At 46.3% G+C, this 24,068-nt stretch overlaps 2 protein-coding genes across 2 annotated transcripts; both read left to right on the top strand.

The window, feature by feature from the left end:
• Nucleotides 1–465: 465 nt before the first annotated feature.
• LOC308281353 (creatine kinase, testis isozyme-like) lies at nucleotides 466–1,596 on the top strand (the record flags this gene model as incomplete). Its single annotated transcript, XM_080721511.1, has 1 exon — nucleotides 466–1,596. The coding sequence occupies one exon, from the start codon at nucleotides 466–468 to the stop codon at nucleotides 1,594–1,596; it is 1,131 nt and encodes a 376-aa protein (XP_080577637.1).
• A 5,417-nt stretch (nucleotides 1,597–7,013) lies between these two features.
• LOC308281773 (creatine kinase, testis isozyme-like) lies at nucleotides 7,014–8,144 on the top strand (the record flags this gene model as incomplete). The annotated part of the gene is made up of 1 exon (XM_080722059.1): nucleotides 7,014–8,144. The coding sequence occupies one exon, from the start codon at nucleotides 7,014–7,016 to the stop codon at nucleotides 8,142–8,144; it is 1,131 nt and encodes a 376-aa protein (XP_080578185.1).
• Between the last annotated feature and the right edge of the window lie 15,924 nt (nucleotides 8,145–24,068).

Here is a 24,068-nt window from a genome sequence, read left to right as displayed (position 1 = left end):
CTAGACAGTATAGGACAAAGAGTGGTAACTACTAGACAGACTGTCTAGTAGTTACCACTCTGTGTCCTATAGACTCTATAGGACACAGAGTGGTAACTACTAGACAGTCTATAGGACACAGAGTGGTAACTACTAGACAGTCTATAGGACACAGAGTGGTAACTACTAGACAGTCTATAGGACACAGAGTGGTAACTACTAGACAGTCTATAGGACACAGAGTGGTAACTACTAGACAGTCTATAGGACACAGAGTGGTAACTTCAGGATATGCCGGCTGTCAGGCATCGGTTTGTGCTTTACGTATGACGTGACGTCAGACCAGAGTTCGGTAGCATATATAAGCTGTCGCAGATGAAAATGTCTTCAATAGAAAGACAGAGAAAAGGAAGAAGAATAAGAATTTGAGAATTCTTGAAATAAGAACTGATCAAAATGTCGGACGTGGAAACTCTAGCTGCCCACATGGCCAAACTGAACCTCAGGGGAATGACGGCTGAGGATGAATACCCAGATCTAAGCAAGCACAACAACCACATGGCCAAGGTCCTGACCAAGGACATGTACAAGACGCTGCGAGAGCGCGTCACCCCCAGCGGATACACCGTGGACGATGTCATTCAGACAGGGGTGGACAATCCTGGCCATCCCTTCATCATGACCGTGGGCTGCGTGGCCGGAGACGAGGAGACCTACGAGGTCTTCAAGGAGCTGCTGGACCCCGTGATCGAGGACCGGCACGGAGGCTACAAACCCACAGACAAACACAAGACCGACATCAACCCTGACAACCTGAAGGGTGGAGACGACCTGGATCCCAACTACGTCCTGAGCTCCCGCGTCCGAACCGGCAGGAGCATCCGTGGGCTCTCCTTGCCGCCACACTGCACCCGCGGAGAGAGGCGCGCCGTGGAGAAACTTTCCATCGAAGCTCTGGCATCTCTGACGGGCGATCTGAAGGGCAAGTACTTTGCTCTCAAGGACATGACGGACGCAGAGCAACAGCAGCTCATTGACGACCACTTCCTCTTCGACAAGCCGGTCTCTCCTCTGCTGCTGTCGGCCGGGATGGGCCGGGACTGGCCCGACGGCCGGGGCATCTGGCATAACGACAACAAGAAGTTCCTGGTGTGGGTCAACGAGGAAGACCACCTGCGCGTCATCTCCATGGAGAACGGAGGAAACATGAAGGAGGTCTTCCACCGCTTCTGCACCGGCCTCACCAAGATCGAAGAGCTGTTCAAAGCCAAAGGACAGGAGTTCATGTGGAACGAGCACCTGGGCTACGTGCTGACCTGCCCCTCCAACCTGGGAACGGGCCTGCGTGCAGGAGTGCACGTCAAGCTGCCCAAGATGAGCGTGCACCCTAAGTTTGAGGAGGTCCTCACCAACATGAGGCTCCAGAAGCGCGGAACCGGCGGCGTGGACACGGCGGCCACGGGCGGAGTGTTTGACATCTCCAACGCTGACAGACTGGGCTTCTCTGAGGTGGAGCTGGTGCAGATGGTGATAGACGGAGTCAAGCTGCTGGTTGACATGGAGAAGAAGCTGGAGGCTGGAGACTGCATCGACGGCATGATACCTGCCCCCAAATAACTTCTCTATGAAGCTGGAGGCTGGAGACTGCATCGACGGCATGATACCTGCTCCCAAATAACTGCTCTATGAAGCTGGAGGCTGGAGACTCCATTGATGACATGATACCTGCCCCCAAATAACTGCTCTGACTGTTAGACATGGGGGAATGTTCTTTATTGGTTCACTGCTGACACAAGTTGTCAGAGATCGGGGGAAACCCCCCTATTTTGATTTCAGAAAAACAAGGTTGATTGTGTAACAATATTCTTTTTAAATTTGATTTGTAATCTTTTTTACAACCTTTTTTTTTAAACCTTTTTTATATACAAACGGTTAATTGTTTATTTGTTAGAAGATAGATCTTATTTTGTTGTTGTTTAGGTCATGTAGTGGTCCACCAAGGGTTAAGTCATTTTTATTTATTATTTTCAGTTTTATTTAGTTTTTTCTTAGATAAACAAACCCAATGGTGCTCGTCCACATCTTTGTTTTTTCAGAACTTTTATTTTACTGTGGCATGTTATGATGTAGGTGATTATTATTTTATTTATTTCTACTCATTTTTATTTGACTATTTGGGACACAAACACCTTTTTACTTTCACTTCTGATAACGGTGGTCAGAGGTGTGGAACACATTTAGTCTCAGACATGATGTGTTGATCCTTTTTGTTTGTTTAAGCTTTTTAATTGGTTTTATTTAAATCAGAACACTGATTGTTTATGGACATTGGTTAGAAGACAGCTCTCATTGTGGGACTAACCCTTTAAGTTAAGTTGTTTTCTTGTTTTCATAAGATCTACAGTATATCATTGGGAAATGTGAGGTTCCATCTGAATGACGTACAGACTTGATAAACACATTGACACTGATGTTGTGAATATACGTGTGTATCTACAACCCTGTTAGGAGCAAAATATGCTTATTGTTTCTATAATGAACTGAAATGTGATGGTGAACGATGGATGATGAATGATTATGATTAAATAATTTATAATGTTTGATTTGTTTTTGTTTTTTATTATGTTATTTGTTAGAAGATGGCCTCTAGCTAGCTGTCTACAGCTTCATTGATCAGAACATTTCTGTCACAGGAAACTAGCAGTTTTATCTCAAAATCTATAGGTTTTAATCATAGGTAGAATCAAGTGCGTTGCACCTTTTTATTTTCCTATTCCATTGTTTGAAGTTCATTGGTTAATAGTTATTTTAAAGGTCTAATTCTTTATTATATTAATGCAGTTCATTGTCTGACATTCCAGCTATCTTGAGTTGTTATGAGCATATCCCTGTTATAATTGATGTAATATTTTATTGTTACAATGTATGTATTGTGTTAATTAATCATATTTTAATACAGAACTGTTAATTGCATAAGACACTTTGGAGGTACAGTGTGGAGTAGTGGGTTTCACCCCAAGCCAAACTCATTCTGGTCCAGAGAATCTCGGGAGCAGATTAGTATAGAAGGCCTTTTCACAAGCTTTATTGAACCCTGCACCCTGTCTGTCCCTCCGTCCGCATGTCCGTCCGTCCGTCCGTCCGTCCGGCCGGCCGGCCGTCTGTGGACAGCTAATCTCCGGCACCGTTGGCACCATGGCAGCCAAACTGCACTCCCTGGATGCCAGAGCACAATCTTTGACCCCTGTTGTTTACAGTTTACAGTTTAGGCATTTAGCAGACGCTTTTAATCCAAAGCGACTTACAATAAGCAGATACAACATCGCAATAATAAACAAGATAATAGGTCAGTACATTAACAGCAATATAACAATGTAAATGGATATCTATCTAGAGAAAAACACAATATAATCAAGTTCTAAAGAAACCTAACAAACAAATGTTAACTAGCTTCATGTATGGTCATTGATTTTACTGTAGTGCTAAGGGTTTAGGTGGAGTCTGAAAAGGTGAGTCTTCAGTCCACGGCGAAAGGTAGCGAGTGAGTCCGTTGTTCTAAGTGCGACAGGGAGTTTATTCCACAACTTGGGAGCCAAGAGGGCAAACTGTCTCGGACGAGTGGATTTTTGCCCTGGAGTTTTTAGCGAGGGTTCGGTCAGCATCCCTGTGTTGGCTGATCTAAGTGAACGAGTGGGGGTGTAGGGGTTGATCAGCTTTTGGAGGTATGGAGGAGCCATACCTTTGGCTGCTTTGAAGGTCAGCATCAGTGTTTTGTATTCCATGCGGGCCGCAACCGGGAGCCAGTGGAGGCTGCAGAGAAGGGGAGAGACATGTGAGAACTTAGGCTGGTTGAAGACCAGTCGTGCCGCGGCATTTTGGATCAGTTGGAGAGGTTTGAGTGCACATGCCGGGAGACCAGTGAGGAGAGAGTTACAATAGTCGAGTTTTGATATGACAGATGTCTGAATGAGGAGCTGCGCTGCCTCCTGGGTGAGGAACGGTCTGATTTTACGGATGTTATAGAGTGTGAACCTACAGGACCGGGTGACTGATGCAATATGTGCCTTAAATGATAGCTGGGTGTCCAGGACCACACCAAGGTTTCTAGCAGTCGGAACTGAAGTCACCAATGCATTATCTATGGAAATAGTAAGATCTTGCATGGGGCAAGACTTAGCTGGGAAGAAGAGTAGCTCCGTCTTGTCCGGGTTCAGCTTGAGGTGTTGGGCTGACATCCACTGTGAGATGTCGGCCAGACATGCAGCAATGCGCTCTTCCACCTGGGTGGCAGAAGGGGGGAAGGACAAAAACAGTTGAGTGTCATCAGCGTAGCAGTGATATGATAGATTGTGAGCAGAGATTACATGTGTTGTTCACATTGGCCTGTTATAGCGCCACCTGTTATTTCCCCCTTGGGATAATAAAGGTATCTATCTATCTAGGTGGCCGATTTGTGCAAACCACTCCTACAGATTTTGTCCAAGGATCACACAAATCGGTTCTCAGTGTCTCTAGAATCACTAAACGAAACGCGTATTTCTGATTTGTCATATTCCATGCAGGAGTTCTCTGTTTTGAACAAAATGCCTCAAATTATGAACACAGAGTTTGATTTCTGGGAAATGTTGCACCACATTCCCACTGGGTCGAGAACCTGGTGGGAATTCACATCGGCCTGTTATAGCGCCACCAGGAGGCCACAATAACCTACCTGACCTGGTGGAGACCTGTCCTCAGAAGAGCACTGCTTCTAGTTCACCTTCAATGCTTACTTTCTGGCTACCAAATCAGTTCTTGCCCTTTTATTTAATCTCTTTATATTACTATTTTACTAGCCTCGGAAACCCAGACTTTTATTTTGGCGATAGGAAGAAAATACTATTTTACTATTGTTGCAATTCACGATTTAGGCCTTTAGCATATAGGCTACATTCTTATCCAGAGCAACTTAAGAAAAAATAAAATAAGGAAATGGCAAGAACCCGCAAACCAGGGTAGATACTAAGATACAGTAAGACTAATGATCCAACCAGGGTAGATACTAAGATACAGTAAGACTAATGATCCAACCAGGGTAGATACTAAGATACAGTGAGACTATTCCGCTATAAAGTTCAGTCTCCTGAGGCAGCACAGCAGTTAAGATCCAGTTAAAGAGAAAGTACTGTAGATACAGTAGTGTAAAAACATCACATGAAGTGTGAAGTGTTGAGTGAGCGTGAGCGGTGCTTTTTATGGGTTATTTTCATTGAGGGTCCGGATGCATCCGTATAAAATTGAATTGAATTGAATCTCCGGTGCTGTTGGCCCGGTCTCTGCCAAACTGAGCTCACACACTCCCTGGATGCCAATTCAGAACCTCTGCCCCACATTCTTCACATGGGCTTGTTCTAGCGCCACCATGAGGCTGATTTTTGCAAAACACATTTCTGTACGCTACTAGAGATTTTGTCCACAGATCATGCAGATCGGTAGACAGTATCTCTACAGTCATGTGATCAATATGGATTTTCCATATTCCATCCTGATTGGCAAAGTGTACAAAATGCCTCAAATCATGAACACAGCGTGCAATCTTGGTGAAATTGGGCGCGCACATTCCCACTAGGCCGAGGAAGAAATGCCACTTCAGATTTCTCAAATCAGCCTCATGGTGGCGCTATAACAGGCCAATTTGTGTTTTTACCTTTAAATCCACCTATAAGTGGAAAACTTTGTATGCACACTCACTAGAGGCTAAACCTTTGTCCTGCATTTTTCCCATTTGCCTTTTATAGCGCCACCAGGAGGACAACTTGTGTAAAACACATTCTTTGCTATTACTCCATCGGATTTTCTCCAACAATCATGCAAATCAGTACACAGTATCTCTATAGTCATGTGATTCGTCTAATATTTCATATTCCATCCTGATTGGCTAATATTGGCTTCCAAAGTTTGCAGGATTGATCGGTTTTTGAACAAAATGCCTCAAATCATCAACGCAGCTTGCGATTACTGTGAGATTTGCCACACATATTCCCACTAGGTCAAGGAACAAATGCTACCCTTTTCAAATTGGCCTGTTATAGCGCCACCAGCAGGTAGACTTTAGCAAAACACATTTTTGGAACACAATGCCTCAATTCATACATGCAGCGTCCGACTGCCATGAAAGGTCTAAGATTGGTGAAGAACACATGCTACCCTTTTTACATTGGCCTATTATAAGATATATTGGATATTAGATATTAGAAGATATTGAGGATAATAATGAGGATAACATAGTGGATAACATCGTGTTCTCGCCTTTCAGGCGAGCCCACAATAATAACTAACACAAATTAATCAAAACATTTCTTATGTTTGCCAACGTGACTATATTCTGCAGCGTGCTAACTGTCATGTGAAGCTCAACCAATACTCCAATACTCATATAGTGGCTCTGCCTTTCTACTGTCTGCGGCACAAATATGCGGCGGAACTCACTCTATAAATAATGAGGATAACATAGTGTTCTCGCCTTTAAGGCGAGCCCACAACAACAACTAGAAAGAATGCAATTCTGGGAAATTGTGAGTGCGGTTTCCTATTTATTGTCTGGATAACCAGGTTGTCATGTGAAGCATGACCAATCCTCCAGCTGCACCACTCCCCCCCATTGAACTCAATGCAGGACTTTTATAGTCTGGATCGTATCCAGGAAGAAAGCTGGTCTAGAACTATAGTGTGTTGCCTTGGTCAGCAACCCACACTAATTAGTCTTGTCCAAGTGGAGCGACCATCGTGTGCCAGGTTGTAAATCTTCAAGGCTTCCGGCACAAATGATCGGCTATAAAGCCTATCTGTTAGGTGTGACGTCAGATCAGAGCTCGGCCGGTATATAAGAGGTGTCGTAGATACGAATGTCTTCAGATGTAGAAACACCAGAGGTAGTAAAGGAATTTGTGAATTCTCTCAGCGGGGAGCAATCAACTATTGAAAGATTAATTCTGTTCCTGTTTCTGATTCTGACACTGAACAGAATGTCGGACGTGGAAACTCTAGCTGCCCACATGGCCAAACTGAACCTCAGGGGAATGACGGCTGAGGATGAATACCCAGATCTAAGCAAGCACAACAACCACATGGCCAAGGTCCTGACCAAGGACATGTACAAGACGCTGCGAGAGCGCGTCACCCCCAGCGGATACACCGTGGACGATGTCATTCAGACCGGGGTGGACAATCCTGGCCATCCCTTCATCATGACCGTGGGCTGCGTGGCCGGAGACGAGGAGACCTACGAGGTCTTCAAGGAGCTGCTGGACCCCGTGATCGAGGACCGGCACGGAGGCTACAAACCCACAGACAAACACAAGACCGACATCAACCCTGACAACCTGAAGGGTGGAGACGACCTGGATCCCAACTACGTCCTGAGCTCCCGCGTCCGAACCGGCAGGAGCATCCGTGGGCTCTCCTTGCCGCCACACTGCACCCGCGGAGAGAGGCGCGCCGTGGAGAAACTTTCCATCGAAGCTCTGGCATCTCTGACGGGCGATCTGAAGGGCAAGTACTTCGCTCTCAAGGACATGACGGACGCAGAGCAACAGCAGCTCATTGACGACCACTTCCTCTTCGACAAGCCGGTCTCTCCTCTGCTGCTGTCGGCCGGGATGGGCCGGGACTGGCCCGACGGCCGGGGCATCTGGCATAACGACAACAAGAAGTTCCTGGTGTGGGTCAACGAGGAAGACCACCTGCGCGTCATCTCCATGGAGAACGGAGGAAACATGAAGGAGGTCTTCCAACGCTTCTGCACCGGCCTCACCAAGATCGAAGAGCTGTTCAAAGCCAAAGGACAGGAGTTCATGTGGAACGAGCACCTGGGCTACGTGCTGACCTGCCCCTCCAACCTGGGAACGGGCCTGCGTGCAGGAGTGCACGTCAAGCTGCCCAAGATGAGCGTGCACCCTAAGTTTGAGGAGGTCCTCACCAACATGAGGCTCCAGAAGCGCGGAACCGGCGGCGTGGACACGGCGGCCACGGGCGGAGTGTTTGACATCTCCAACGCTGACAGACTGGGCTTCTCTGAGGTGGAGCTGGTGCAGATGGTGATAGACGGAGTCAAGCTGCTGGTTGACATGGAGAAGAAGCTGGAGGCTGGAGACTGCATCGACGGCATGATACCTGCCCCCAAATAACTGCTCTATGAAGCTGGAGGCTGGAGACTGCATCGACGGCATGATACCTGCCCCCAAATAACTGTTCTATGAAGCTGGAGGCTGGAGACATGATACCTGCCCCCAAATAACTGCTCTGACTATGAAGCTGGAGGCTGGAGACTCCATTGATGACATGATACCTGCTCCCAAATAACTGTTCTGACTGTTAGACACCTAGGGCCATATTTTGCTCAACCCTAAACCCCTAAACTTATTTGCCTTTTTTTACTATTTTGAAAAACATAAATGGTTCAATTAGCTGATCTACAAGCTCACAACGTGTCGATGTAGACCGGCTATTTGAAGTATTTTAAAATGTTTTTCTAAATAGTAAAAAAAAGGTAAAGGAGTTTAGTGATTTAGGGTAGCATGGAGGAGAATATGGCCCATAGGGTAGCATGGATGAGAATAGGACCCATAGGGTAGCATGGAGGAGAATATGGCCCATAGGGTAGCATGGAGGAGAATAGGGCCCATAGGGTAACATGGAGGAGAATAGGACCCATAGGACCATAGGGGGTCATGCTGTTGGCCGGGGTGATGGAGGACGATGCAGAAACCAGGACCAGATAGAAGCAGATGATCTGCTGGTTGGAATCTGCTGAGAAGAAGAAAATGAGGAAGAATCTCAGGTGTTACCTGTTGGTCTGGGACACCCCTTTGTTTTGATTTCACATAGTTGACCTGTGATTTGTAAAATGTGACCTTGTATGGTATGTAATTTATATAATTTTATTTTGTTCTTATGTATAATTAATTTTGTTATTTTTGCATTTTATTTGTTAGACGATACAGTAAGCACATTGTTCTACCAGGGTTAAGGGTTACGGTCATTTTCTTTTATAAAATCTTTCCATTTTTATTTATACATGATCAGTGGTTGTTGTCAACAGCTTTACTGTTCAGAACTTTTATTATACTGGAAACCATCAGATCTATAAGTGAATATTATGTCTTTAGGGGTTTGATTTACAGAGAACCACTAATCCTTCTTTTTTAGATCTACAGGAGCCAACAAAAGCTAAGAGGGGGAAGAGATGCACCACCTTCTTACCTGCTGTCTATAAAGGTCTATAGCTTATTTGTTTAAATATGTTTTATACAGAATGGCCATTCAGTGGATCATAGATAAAATAGCTTTTTGTTGGTTTGATACTTGGGAAGAAGTGGCTCACCAAGTTGAAGTCGTTTTCCTCTGTTATTATTTTCTCAATCTTAATCGTGGGATGCTTAATGAAATTAACTCATTAATGTCAACTAGAGAAGCAGGCCCCCCCTTCACAATTTTACATCCAGACATTTACAGATCGCTGCTCCACTGATGAATTTACAATGGGTTTATAAAGGAAGGGGAGCCCCACGCAGACCTCAAGTATAAAAAATCAAACCCAGTTTGAAGTGAGCGGTGGATTGTGATGTCACGGTAAGTCTGTTGAAGGTAGGAAAGATCGCCTATAACATGCCCAGCCCAGGCCTCTGGGGAATATTTTGGGTGAAAACCCAGTAGATTTAGACTATCTGTGGCCCTCAACCCAAAATGAGTTTGACACCCCTGATTTAGAGTGTTCCTGTGCTCGCCACCTCGGCACAACGAATGGGGGACCCCTCTAATGGGGGACCCCTCTAATGGGAGACCCCTCTAATGGGGGACCTCTCTAATGGGAGACCCCTCTAATGGGGGACCTCTCTAATGGGGGACCCCTCTAATGGAGGACCCCTCTAATGGGGGACCTCTCTAATGGGGGACCCCTCTAATGGGGGACCCCTCTAGGATTATAGTAGTATAAGATCTAAGATGCTCACTTCACTGGCTGTGATTTTATCCATCCAATAAACAACAACCTTTCCTAACATACAATGACAATCAATGCTCTGGACCATGGTGGTTCTTAAAGTGGGGTCCTGGGAGTCCCCAGGGGTCACTGAGGAGCTTACAGCTTCACTTTAAACCTATATATTTGGAAATAGCCCATCTACAAGCTACACATGAGCTTGCAGATCTGCTATTTTTGAGTACTGCTCACTTCACACTGGGTGTGATTTTTACTTGCGTCAGCAGAGCGCACAAGTACTGCTTTTGGCGTATTTAGGTGTGTTTAAGCCCGCAGCCCAATCAGGGACCAGCATTTCTGGCAACCTCATCATTAACAGCCAATGAGGGACCAGCATTCCTGGTGATGCCAGTGGTGAGCGCACCTCCTGGCGCGCTCTGATGGAGCACAAGCAGGCCATACATGGAGCCTACCTAGTTGGCACCTCGACAGAGAGCAGTTCTAGTTCTGTTTATGTTTCACATATTTTAACAACACTTGTAAATGTTACGGGGGTCCCTGGTCCAAAATATTTTTCAGATGGTGGTCCGGCTGGTCCACGGTTCTATTGTGAAAATCGGCTATTTTTACAATTTCTGACTCTAATATTTGATCATTTGGCCAATGTATAATTAGTCATTTTAGAGCTATTAAAAAGTCCTTAAATTGTCACTTCAGAAATGTGCAGCCAGGTATGTTGGTTTGTTTACTGTTGAGAGAGAAAACCATCTTATATATACATTCCTCTAAGAGCCGCATCCCACTTCACGCCCCCTTTACATCGACTTCAACTCATAGGTCTAGGACGTAAGGAGTACCACCCCTAACCCTATGCCGTCCGCTCATTCGCTAAGCACGAGAGAGAGGAGGCAACAGGGGAGGGGGTGCGGGCAAGCGAGAGAGAGTGAAATTTGACACCACTGTGTTTGCATGTGCCTGCTGCAGAGAAATAGCAGAGGCTTAACAGTCACTTCTCTCCAGTGCGTCCGGCGGTCAAATATGTCCAACCGGAAATGTGCGCTGCGGCACAATAGTTCCGCCACAATAGTTCCCCCCCCCAATTTTTTTTTTTTTAACTTTTTTTTTTAAACTTTTTTTTCTTTTTTTTTTTTTTACTTTTTTTTTCTTTTTTACTTTTTTTTACTTATTTATTTTATTTTATTTTATTTTTTTTAGCGGGCGTGGACTCTAGATGTGAGCGGGCCGAAGGCCCGCGAACCTCTAGTGTTGCACATTAGGTTAATCATATGGGGGACCCTCCAAAATAATTTGGGGACCCCCCTTGGGATCCAGACCGGCACTGAGCCTACTAAACCCCCGGGGCTCACTGTTCTGATAGACAGTGTAAAGGCCTGTCCATACTTTGACCGAAACCGCCGTTTTCGGTCAAAAGGTCCTTTTCAACTATAAAATTTAATTCCTCGAAAGTTCTGGAATGCTTTTTCTCCGAACAATAGTTCTGAAATTTGCACTACGAGATGCTGTCACTCGCCAAAATCATGTTCGGTGAAACGGCCAACGTGATTGGTTGGTTGGATCACATGTGTGTTCACAAGAAGACGGGTGCTGGTGGCCACAACACTGTCCCAAAGCTGTTCATCCAGCTGCAGTGGCTCGGACCCCCGCCGGCTAGATGTGCTCGCCTCCTCCTCAGCTGCACAAAGCAGGGCAAAATCCTTCTCCTCCTCTGCCTCCTCGTCTTCCTCCTCCATAACCTCCACAATACGTGCCACCGCTTCCAACTTTTCCATCTCCGCCGTCGCTGCTGTTGTTGTCTCTCTCTCTCTCTCTCTCTCTCTCTCTCTCTCTCTCTCTCTTCTCTCCTGTTCTCTTTCTCCTCACAATGCGTCTCGCCGCCTCCTACACCACACGCAGCGTGGTGTACGCTTTTCCCCGAACCCCCCGAACAGGAGCGAAGTATGAACATCCAACGCTTTTTTTTTCGGAAAAGATAAAAAATAAAAAAGTTTATTTTTCAACCGAAAAGTTCGGTTCTGTCGAAGTATGGAGAGGCCTTAACTCATACCCTGCCAAACCCGAGGAACCCGAGAATTTCGCGATGTCCCTCCCTGCCACGCCCGAGGAACCCGAGAATTTCCGCCATTTTGAAAAAAAAAATATTTTTTTTCAAAAAAAATTTTTTTTCAAAAAATGTTTTGGGACCCCAAAAACGTTAGTAGGCATGATAGCGATCGCGAAATTGCTTGTTTAACCCCCATACAACCCCCATACAACTCAGGTAGCAGACCTCCAAGCTCACAACAGTGTAAAACATAATGGCTGCTATCTCATGAATGCCTGAACGGATTTCCATTCGGATTTTTTTGTTTGAAAGCTGTGAGCAATGTGGACACACGTGGTGCATTATCTAGGCATGGGTGTGCATGATCCGTGCACTATGAATTACATGGAAGTCTATGGAGACGAATGGCAGTTAAAGAGTACGAAGGTATTGTTAAATGGCAGCATATGAGACAGTAAATCTGTTCTGATAGACAGTGTAACAGTTAATCTGTTCTGATAGGCAGTGTAACAGTAAATCTGTTCTGATAGACAGTGTAACAGTAAATCTGTTCTGATAGACAGTGTAACAGTAAATCTGTTCTGATAGGCAGTGTAACAGTTAATCTGTTCTGATAGGCAGTGTAACAGTTACTCTGTTCTGATAGGCAGTGTAACAGTAAATCTGTTCTGATAGACAGTGTAACAGTTAATCTGTTCTGATAGACAGTGTAACAGTAAATCTGTTCTGATAGACAGTGTAACAGTAAATCTGTTCTGATAGGCAGTGTAACAGTTAATCTGTTCTGATAGGCAGTGTAACAGTAAATCTGTTCTGATAGACAGTGTAACAGTTAATCTGTTCTGATAGACAGTGTAACAGTAAATCTGTTCTGATAGACAGTGTAACAGTTAATCTGTTCTGATAGGCAGTGTAACAGTAAATCTGTTCTGATAGGCAGTGTAACAGTAAATCTGTTCTGATAGACAGTGTAACTGTTCTGATAGACAGTGTAACAGTTAATCTGTTCTGATAGACAGTGTAACAGTAAATCTGTTCTGATAGACAGTGTAACAGTTAATCTGTTCTGATAGACGGTGTAACAGTAAACTGTTCTGATAGGCAGTGTAACAGTAAACTGTTCTGATAGACAGTGTAACAGTAAATCTGTTCTGATAGACAGTGTAACAGTTAATCTGTTCTGATAGACAGTGTAACAGTAAATCTGTTCTGATAGACAGTGTAACAGTTAATCTGTTCTGATAGGCAGTGTAACAGTAAATCTGTTCTGATAGGCAGTGTAACAGTAAATCTGTTCTGATAGGCAGTGTAACAGTAAATCTGTTCTGATAGACAGTGTAACTGTTCTGATAGACAGTGTAACAGTTAATCTGTTCTGATAGACAGTGTAACAGTAAATCTGTTCTGATAGACAGTGTAACAGTTAATCTGTTCTGATAGACGGTGTAACAGTAAACTGTTCTGATAGACAGTGTAACAGTTAATCTGTTCTGATAGACAGTGTAACTGTTCTGATAGACAGTGTAACAGTTAATCTGTTCTGATAGACGGTGTAACAGTAATCTGTTCTGATAGGCAGTGTAACAGTAAATCTGTTCTGATAGACAGTGTAACTGTTCTGATAGACAGTGTAACAGTTAATCTGTTCTGATAGACAGTGTAACAGTAAACTGTTCTGATAGACAGTGTAACAGTAAATCTGTTCTGATAGGCAGTGTAACAGTAAATCTGTTCTGATAGACAGTGTAACAGTAAATCTGTTCTGATAGACAGTGTAACAGTAAATCTGTTCTGATAGACAGTGTAACAGTAAATCTGTTCTGATAGGCAGTGTAACAGTAAATCTGTTCTGATAGACAGTGTAACTGTTCTGATAGACAGTGTAACAGTAAATCTGTTCTGATAGGCAGTGTAACAGTAAATCTGTTCTGATAGACAGTGTAACAGTTAATCTGTTCTGATAGACAGTGTAACAGTAAATCTGTTCTGATAGACAGTGTAACAGTTAATCTGTTCTGATAGACGGTGTAACAGTAAACTGTTCTGATAGGCAGTGTAACAGTAAACTGTTCTGATAGACAGTGTAACAGTAAATCTGTTCTGATAGACAGTGTAACAGTAAATCTGTTCTGATAGACAGTGTAACAGTAAATCTGTTCTGATAGACAGTGTAACAGTTAATCTGTTCTGATAGGCAGTGTAACAGTAAATCTGTTCTGATAGACAGTGTAACAGTTAATCTGTTCTGATAGACGGTGTAACAGTAAACTGTTCTGATAGGCAGTGTAACAGTAAACTGTTCTGATAGACAGTGTAACAGTAAATCTGTTCTGATAGACAGTGTAACAGTAAACTGTTCTGATAGACAGTGTAACAGTAAATCTGTTCTGATAGACAGTGTAACAGTTAATCTGTTCTGATAGGCAGTGTAACAGTAAATCTGTTCTGATAGGCAGTGTAACAGTTAATCTGTTCTGATAGACAGTGTAACTGTTCTGATAGACAGTGTAACAGTAAATCTGTTCTGATAGGCAGTGTAACAGTAAATCTGTTCTGATAGACAGTGTAACAGTAAACTGTTCTGATAGACAGTGTAACTGTTCTGATAGACAGTGTAACAGTAAATCTGTTCTGATAGGCAGTGTAACAGTTAATCTGTTCTGATAGGCAGTGTAACAGTAAATCTGTTCTGATAGACAGTGTAACAGTTAATCTGTTCTGATAGACAGTGTAACTGTTCTGATAGACAGTGTAACAGTAAATCTGTTCTGATAGACAGTGTAACAGTAAATCTGTTCTGATAGGCAGTGTAACAGTAAATCTGTTCTGATAGGCAGTGTAACAGTAAATCTGTTCTGATAGACAGTGTAACAGTAAATCTGTTCTGATAGACGGTGTAACAGTAAACTGTTCTGATAGACGGTGTAACAGTAAATCTGTTCTGATAGACAGTGTAACAGTAAATCTGTTCTGATAGACGGTGTAACAGTAAATCTGTTCTGATAGACAGTGTAACAGTAAACTGTTCTGATAGGCAGTGTAACAGTAAATCTGTTCTGATAGGCAGTGTAACAGTAAATCTAGTCCAGTGGTTCTCAAACTGTTCTGGCTGCAGTAGTCCTTCCCTCTTCCCCCTTCCCCCCCTTCCCCCCGACTGCTTAGAAAAAGTTTAGGCTACATCAAAAGTCCAGTTCCCCTTCCAACATGTTTAAAATAAAACATCATAAATCAACATTGCTTGTTGTAATTTGGTTTAACTATTTGCATCCGAGCAGGTTCACACAATGTTTAACTAGATTGGCATCCAGGGAATGTGTGTGCTCACTTTGGCAGCGACCGGGCCAACGGTGACTGAGATTAGCTGCACACAAACTGCGAGGACGCACGGACGGACGCACGGACGGACGGACGGACACACGGACGGACGGAGGGGAAAACATACTCTCCCCCAAGCCTTCGGCTGGTGGAGACAATCATTGACCATAAAATACGCTATTCCCATTTCTAGTTTTTTCCTCACATACCCACTGCAGTACCCCTGTGTACCCCTAGGGGTACACGTACCCCTATTTGAGAAACACTGCTCTGGTGGGGGCTTTTAAGCCGTGACATCATTTTGTAGGCAGAGGAGAACTCTGCCCCCAGAGCATTTTCTGTCCCTCGCTATTTCAACAGATACGGACGGGTTGGCACCGAGGTGCGGGGTTGGGTCGCCCGTCGCGCCGACAAAGAGTCCTCATCGGACGACGGGGGTGGGTTGCGGTCGAGGACTCGACCAGGGGAGCCTTCCTCTCGGCTCGGCGGCGACGCTGGGACGCAGACGGGCAGGAGTAATCAGGTCCGGCGGGGCGATGCTTGAGGCGCACGTCACAGGAGACGCTGGAATTGGAAGCCCAACACCGCAGAGAAGTCTTCGGAGAATCAACCACATGTAGGTGGTCTACCCCCTCCTCTCGTTTCCCAGCCACTTCACTCGAAGAGGCTCTGGGGAACGCCGCTTCCATACTACGGTACACGTACCCCTATTTGAGAAACACTGCTCTGGTGGGGGCTTTTAAGCCGTGACATCATTTTGTAGGCAGAGGAGAACTCTGCCCCCAGAGCATTTTCTGTCCCTCGCTATTTCAACAGATCCGAGACAAAAATAACGACTAAAGTATAATTCTAACACTTTCCTTTCAACAACAAAGAGAATAAAAATTTGTAAATAGTAAAAATAGTAAAAAGATTCATGGAAACTGGGGGCAGAAATTCTCCTCTGCCTACAAAATGATGTCATACTTAACAGCCCCCGTTAGTATGTTAGGCCTACTCTACATCCTGTTAAGCATGGGACCCAGAGGCTAGAATGAGCGCAGAATTATGATGCAGAGGTGGTATAGGTGGCAACAACAAACTTTACTGTAGTAAAACAACAGAAAACACAGCCGGAAACTACACAGGGCCGGACTTACAGTACAGTAGAATAAAACAGGAACAAAACGAGGTTCATCTCACAGGGCAGTAGAAATACTCAACGGGTACAAACTTAAAGCCTCGCAGGGCAAACGACAGGTGGAACCCAGGGAGCCACGTCTTAACATGGGTAATGCAAAAGCAACGAGTGAAAAACTCTGGGCAACTTAAGTAGGAGCACAAACACAAATCAGAGAAACCAGGTACAGCTGTGTGTAGAAACAGAGTCAATGGGCCAAACCAAGTCAGTAGGGGGGGAAACGACAGGGGGCAGTGCAGGGCACAACAGTACCCCCCTCCCAAGGGACGACTACCAGGCGTCCCAGCGTGGAAACGGGGAGGGGAGAGGTCAGCAAAACGAAAGGGGAAAAAGTCTTCAGGGCGGGGGCGGGGGCAGGGGCGTCTTCCGGGTAGAAGGGAAGAACATAGAGGGCAGAGGGGAAAACCTGGGGGGCAACCCATCCAAGGCGTACAGCAGGGGACAGGAACTGAGCTGGTGGACACCACCGAACGGGTCGGAGTCCCCGACAGAACGGGAAACCCCGACAGACACAGAGCCGGGGCGGCACCGGGACAGGAACCCCAGCAGACTGAAGGATGAGTGCGAGGCCCCCCAGGGAGAACGAACCGGAACAACAGCGAGTCTTGAGTGCAGAGAAAGCAGCAGCAGGAAACAGCATAACACAGCAGACCCTCCAACGTAGAGGGTCCCGGGCTCCACCTGGGCAACACGCCAACCTGGCCTCGTAAGCACCTCGTCACAGCTGACCGGGGGTGGGGAAGGGGGGGTCTGACGACGAGCAGGAAAGGAAACACTCACACAAGAAGTCCAAAACGGAGCAACCTCACACACACACACTCACACAGGAAAATACAGGGGGAGGCAAAAACAAAAAGGTGAGACAGGAATCAAAAGGGCAGACAAAAACAATACAGGGAGCAAAATAAAAATTTAAGCAGCTGGAAACGAAATAAAAAAAGTCGAAAACGGAAGGAGCTAAAAAAAACAGGTAAGGCAGGGAAAAAACAGAAACTACAGCTCAAGGAGCCGGTAGGGAGAACAAAAAAAACACAGCTAAGGGCTGAGCACTGGAAAACTAGCTCAAACAGAGAGCCCGGACTCAGAAGCCGGCAGAGAACTAATCAGAGGAGACAAAACAAAAAAACACAGCTAGCTGGAACCTAGACTAAAACAACTGAGAACAGCGGGTGGAACAACTGAACTAAAGAAGGGCCTTACAGGCCTCGTAGAACACTAAATAATGAAATGGCCCTTGAGCCCACAGTAGAGACAGCAGCCTTGCCTCATGCGCCGCTCTCCTCAAAGGGCTGGCGCCGCTCGCCAGGCTGTGGCTCCCAGTGAGGCTCGTGCTGGACCACCTCCGGGACAGGACGGGGACGGGTTGGCACCGAGGTGCGGGGTTGGGTCGCCCGTCGTGCCGACAAAGAGTCCTCATCGGACGACGGGGGTGGGTTGCGGTCGAGGACTCGACCAGGGGAGCCTTCCTCTCGGCTCGGCGGCGACGCTGGGACGCAGACGGGCAGGAGTAATCAGGTCCGGCGGGGCGATGCTTGAGGCGCACGTCACAGGAGACGCTGGAATTGGAAGCCCAACACCGCAGAGAAGTCTTCGGAGAATCAACCACATGTAGGTGGTCTACCCCCTCCTCTCGTTTCCCAGCCACTTCACTCGAAGAGGCTCTGGGGAACGCTGCTTCCATACTACGGAGACGATTCTCCATGAAAACCTGCCTTGTCATTAACACGTCCAACTGGCCGGCGACATTCGTCTCGAGCGCCTCCATACGGTCCGTTAAATAAAGGACGCTCGCAAAAATATCGAAACCGCTTGCCGTGAGACTCAAGCACACCTACCACACTCCACACTATCTGCTGTAGGCTTTTGCATTCTGTTAAGCATGGGACCCAGAGGCTAGAATGAGCGCAGAATTATGATGCAGAGGTGGTATAGGTGGCAACAACAAACTTTACTGTAGTAAAACAACAGAAAACACAGCCGGAAACTACACAGGGCCGGACTTACAGTACAGTAGAATAAAACAGGAACAAAACGAGGTTCACCTCACAGGGCAGTAGAAATACTGAACGGGTACAAACTTAAAGCCTCGCAGGGCAAACGACAGGTGGAACCCAGGGAGCCACGTCTTAACATGGGTAATGCAAAAGCAACGAGTGAAAAACTCTGGGCAACTTAAGTAGGAGCACAAACACAAATCAGAGAAACCAAGTACAGCTGTGTGTAGAAACAGAGTCAATGGGCTAAACCAAGTCAGTAGGGGGGGAAACGACAGTGGGCAGTGCAGGGCACAACACATCCGCTGCACCCGCAGAAAGACTGTGCACCCTCTCGTCTGGTCCAAAAATAACAAACACACTTTCTCTGCTCACCAAAACAATGAGTGTTTTATGGAGTTGAAAGCCTACTTTCCTTAGTGGCAACACTCTGAGCCCACCTCACCTCTAAAATACACTTTATGGACAGAAAAGATGACATTTCACTGGGAATTTTAGCTACTCCACAGCGCCCTCTACAGATCCTGTCAATAGAAATGTCCATTGACCAGATTTTCACCTTCCGGTGAAAAATATTATTTTCTGTCCATAAAGTGTATTTTAGAGGTGAGGTGGGCTCAGAGTGTTGCCACTAAGGAAAGCAGGCTTTTTCCTCCATAAAACACTCTTTGTTTTGGTGAGCAGAGAAAGTGTGTTTGATATTTTTACTACAGAAGAGAGGCTGAGCAGGCTTTGTGCAGTGCAGCGGATCATCAGTGACACAGCGTTAAGGAGAACTCGCTGATAGGGTTTAGGGTTAGGGTTAGGGTTGGGGTTAGGGTTAGAGTCCACGTTCACTGCTGCACCAGGATGCAGGGGAGGAGGACTGCATTCACTGCTGCACCAGCCATGACACATGTCATGGATGAGGATTCACCTTGGTTGGAGGACGAGAATCCATTCGCGTCTAAAACTACACAAACATTCAAATTTCACAAAAAAAGTGCTTATTAAAGTCATAACTCATTGTAAATCTTGGCCGGCATGGTGTTCTTTAATAAGAAGCCTTTTTATCCGATATTCTTCTGTTTTCCCATGTATTTCCGGACCCATTTTTTGCGAGGCCGCGCCCACATCTCAGTGTTCAATTATGGAAATACATGGGAAAACAGAAAGAATATCAGATAAAAAGGCTTCTTATTAAAGAACACCATGCCGGCCAAAATGTACAATGTGTTGTGACTTTATTAAGCTCTTTGTTTGTTAAATGTGAATGTTTGTGTAGTTTGTAGACGCTTTAGAATCCTGGTGCTCCAAGCGAGGTGAATCCTCCTCCATGACGGTCCTCCGTCATGTTTCATGGCTGGTGCAGCAGTGAATGCAGTCCTCCTCCCCTGCAACCTGGTGCAGCAGTGAACGCGGACCCCCTGGCTCTCATCCTGGTGCAGCAGTGAACGCGGACCCCCTGGCTCTCCTCCAGACGACAACAGAGCAGCATGTCCAGAACCTCCAAGGTGGTCCTCGGAGTGTCGGTGGTCCTCACAGTGAGCACCGTAGTGGGGGTCCACGCCAAGCAGAGCTGGGACCAGCAGGTTGGAACCTTTTATACTCTATGGTTGGAACACTGAACTAACACAGAATGAACACACTGTTTAATGGAAGCTAGCGTTAGGGTTAGGGTTACCGTTAGCCTTGGAGCTAACGGTGGCTAACAGGGGGTCCGTGGTGGGGGTCCACGCCAAGCAGAGCTGGGACCAGCAGGTTGGAACACTGAACTGAACAAACACAATGATAGCAGAATGAACAGAACAAACTGTTGAGGTTTTAATGGAAGCTAGCGTTAGCCGTGGAGCTAACGGTGGCTAACGTTAGCCTGTGTTGTCAGGTCAGTTATATATATATACTCTATGGCAGGGGTCTTCAACGTTTCAAGCCAAGGACCCCTTAGCTGAGAGAGAGAGATGCAGCAGGGACCCCTTAGCTGAGAGAGAGAGATGCAGCAGGGACCCCTTAGCTGAGAGAGAGAGATGCAGCAGGGACCCCTTAGCTGAGAGAGAGAGATGCAGCAGGGACCCCTTAGCTGAGAGAGAGATGCAGCAGGGACCCCTTAGCTGAGAGAGAGATGCAGCAGGGACCCCTTAGCTGAGAGAGAGAGATGCAGCAGGGACCCCTTAGCTGAGAGAGAGATGCAGCAGGGACCACTTAGCTGAGAGAGAGAGATGAAGCAGGGACCCCTTAGCTGAGAGAGAGAGATGCAGCAGGGACCCCTTAGCTGAGAGAGAGATGAAGCAGGGACCCCTTAGTTGAGAGAGAGAGAGATGCAGCAGGGACCCCTTAGCTGAGAGAGAGAGATGCAGCAGGGACCCCTTAGCTGAGAGAGAGAGATGCAGCAAGGACCCCTTAGCTGAGAGAGAGAGATGCAGCAGGGACCCCTTAGCTGAGAGAGAGATGCAGCAGGGACCCCTTAGTTGAGAGAGAGATGAAGCAGGGACCCCTTAGTTGAGAGAGAGATGAAGCAGGGACCCCTTAGCTGAGAGAGAGATGAAGCAGGGACCCCTTAGTTGAGAGAGAGATGAAGCAGGGACCCCTTAGTTGAGAGAGAGATGAAGCAGGGACCCCTTAGTTGAGAGAGAGATGCAGCAGGGACCCCTTAGTTGAGAGAGAGATGAAGCAGGGACCCCTTAGCTGAGAGAGAGAGATGCAGCAGGGACCCCCTAGCTGAGAGAGAGAGATGCAGCAGGGACCCCTTAGCTGAGAGAGAGAGATGCAGCAGGGACCCCTTAGCTGAGAGAGAGATGCAGCAGGGACCCCTTAGTTGAGAGAGAGATGCAGCAGGGACCCCTTAGTTGAGAGAGAGATGCAGCAGGGACCCCTTAGCTGAGAGAGAGAGATGCAGCAGGGACCCCTTAGTTGAGAGAGAGATGAAGCAGGGACCCCTTAGTTGAGAGAGAGATGCAGCAGGGACCCCTTAGTTGAGAGAGAGATGAAGCAGGGACCCCTTAGTTGAGAGAGAGATGCAGCAGGGACCCCTTAGCTGAGAGAGAGATGCAGCAGGGACCCCTTAGTTGAGAGAGAGATGCAGCAGGGACCCCTTAGTTGAGAGAGAGATGCAGCAGGGACCCCTTAGCTGAGAGAGAGAGATGCAGCAGGGACCCCTTAGTTGAGAGAGAGATGCAGCAGGGACCCCTTAGTTGAGAGAGAGATGAAGCAGGGACCCCTTAGTTGAGAGAGAGATGCAGCAGGGACCCCTTAGTTGAGAGAGAGATGAAGCAGGGACCCCTTAGTTGAGAGAGAGATGCAGCAGGGACCCCTTAGCTGAGAGAGAGATGCAGCAGGGACCCCTTAGTTGAGAGAGAGATGCAGCAGGGACCCCTTAGCTGAGAGAGAGAGATGCAGCAGGGACCCCCTAGCTGAGAGAGAGAGATGCAGCAGGGACCCCTTAGCTGAGAGAGAGATGCAGCAGGGACCCCTTAGCTGAGAGAGAGAGATGCAGCAGGGACCCCTTAGTTGAGAGAGAGAGATGCAGCAGGGACCCCCTAGCTGAGAGAGAGAGATGCAGCAGGGACCCCTTAGCTGAGAGAGAGATGCAGCAGGGACCCCTTAGCTGAGAGAGAGATGCAGCAGGGACCCCTTAGCTGAGAGAGAGAGATGCAGCAGGGACCCCTTAGTTGAGAGAGAGATGCAGCAGGGACCCCTTAGCTGAGAGAGAGAGATGAAGCAGGGACCCCTTAGCTGAGAGAGAGATGAAGCAGGGACCCCTTAGCTGAGAGAGAGATGAAGCAGGGACCCCTTAGCTGAGAGAGAGATGAAGCAGGGACCCCTTAGCTGAGAGAGAGATGCAGCAGGGACCCCTTAGCTGAGAGAGAGAGATGCAGCAGGGACCCCTTAGCTGAGAGAGAGATGCAGCAGGGACCCCTTAGCTGAGAGAGAGATGAAGCAGGGACCCCTTAGCTGAGAGAGAGATGAAGCAGGGACCCCTTAGTTGAGAGAGAGATGAAGCAGGGACCCCTTAGCTGAGAGAGAGAGATGCAGCAGGGACCCCTTAGCTGAGAGAGAGATGCAGCAGGGACCCCTTAGTTGAGAGAGAGAGATGAAGCAGGGACCCCTTAGTTGAGAGAGAGATGAAGCAGGGACCCCTTAGCTGAGAGAGAGAGATGCAGCAGGGACCCCTTAGCTGAGAGAGAGATGAAGCAGGGACCCCTTAGCTGAGAGAGAGAGATGCAGCAGGGACCCCCACAACCTCCATATAGTTTCATTGTTTGACAGCACAATCGTCAGTGTATTTTGGATTCATGTCAGTTTGTGTTTTCAGATATTTAACCACTTGAACCGTCAATACTTGACCTTCGACTCTGTACTTAGTCTGCTCTTTTTCCCCTACACCAAACCTCTTTCCCGAAAATAGACGATCTACAAGCTTGTAGATCGGCTATTTTTGGCTAAAGCTCTCGGTATATGGACACTATGGGTTTAAGTGGTTAATATAAAAAAGGAGAAAAAAAAAAACTTCCTGTCACTCAAAGATTTGGAGGACCCCCTGTAGTAACTCTGAGGACCCCCTAGGGGTCCCGGACCCCCTGTTGAAGACCCCTGCTCTATGGTCAGTAGGACACGGTTTGATGTGCAATGTTCAGGTGTTTGTACTTTACTGTTAGTTAGTACTCTACTGTTTGTACTTTACTTGAATATTATCCAATTTACTATATTGTACTTTCTATTCCACTACTCCATCTATTTGATTTGTTTAGTTACTACTACTTTGTAGATTTTGATTATTACCAGGGTTCCCGCGGTCATGACATTCCTGAAAATATTTTGAAATTAGAAAAGTATTTTTCCAGTACTGGAAAAGTTTTGGAATTGATCAAGGGTCCTGGAAAAAAATAGCTATGCATTGTCTTTGGTTATTGATTTTGTTAATACCTCTGAAATGACAAATTAAACATGGGCCAAATTGTCAGATATATAAGAGGCAGACATTGTGAAAATAGCAGATCTACATGCTCACAACGCCTCGCAAACGCGAGGCGTTGAGAGCATGTAGATCTGCTATTTTCACAATAGCAAGGTGTTATACAAAACTCCTCAACTCTTAGTGCTCGTCAGGCTGGGGGGGGGGGGGGGGGTCCCCAGTTAAAACATGATTATTTCGGGGGTCACGGCCTGAAAATGTTGAGAACCACTGACAAACACTACCTGTCTTTGGGCATTACGCATAGGAGTATTAGCGACTCGTTATTGAGCTGAATTATTGTTATATAGTCCTGGAAATTGGGTTAAATATTCTGGAAAAGTTTTGGAAAAGTTTTGGAAATTAATTGGTAAAATGTGTGGGAACCCTGTACCGAGTATATTTACTTAAACACTGTACTGAGTATATTTACTTAAACACTACTTATTGTGCAATGTTGAGGTGCTTGTACTTTACTTGAGTATTTCCAATTTCCAATATGTTTACCTCTACTCCACTGCATCTCAGAGGTAAATATTGTACTTTTACTCCACTACATTCATTAGATTTGTTTAACTACTACTACTACTACTTCTACTACTACTACTACTACTACTACTACTACTACTACTACTACTACTACGACTTTG

Source organism: Nannobrachium achirus (genome assembly GCF_963921795.1).
Source record: "Nannobrachium achirus genome assembly, chromosome: 3".
NCBI lineage: Eukaryota > Metazoa > Chordata > Actinopteri > Myctophiformes > Myctophidae > Nannobrachium > Nannobrachium achirus.
The sequence above is the reverse complement of the archived record's forward strand: the minus strand, read 5'-3'. Positions and strand labels throughout refer to the sequence as shown.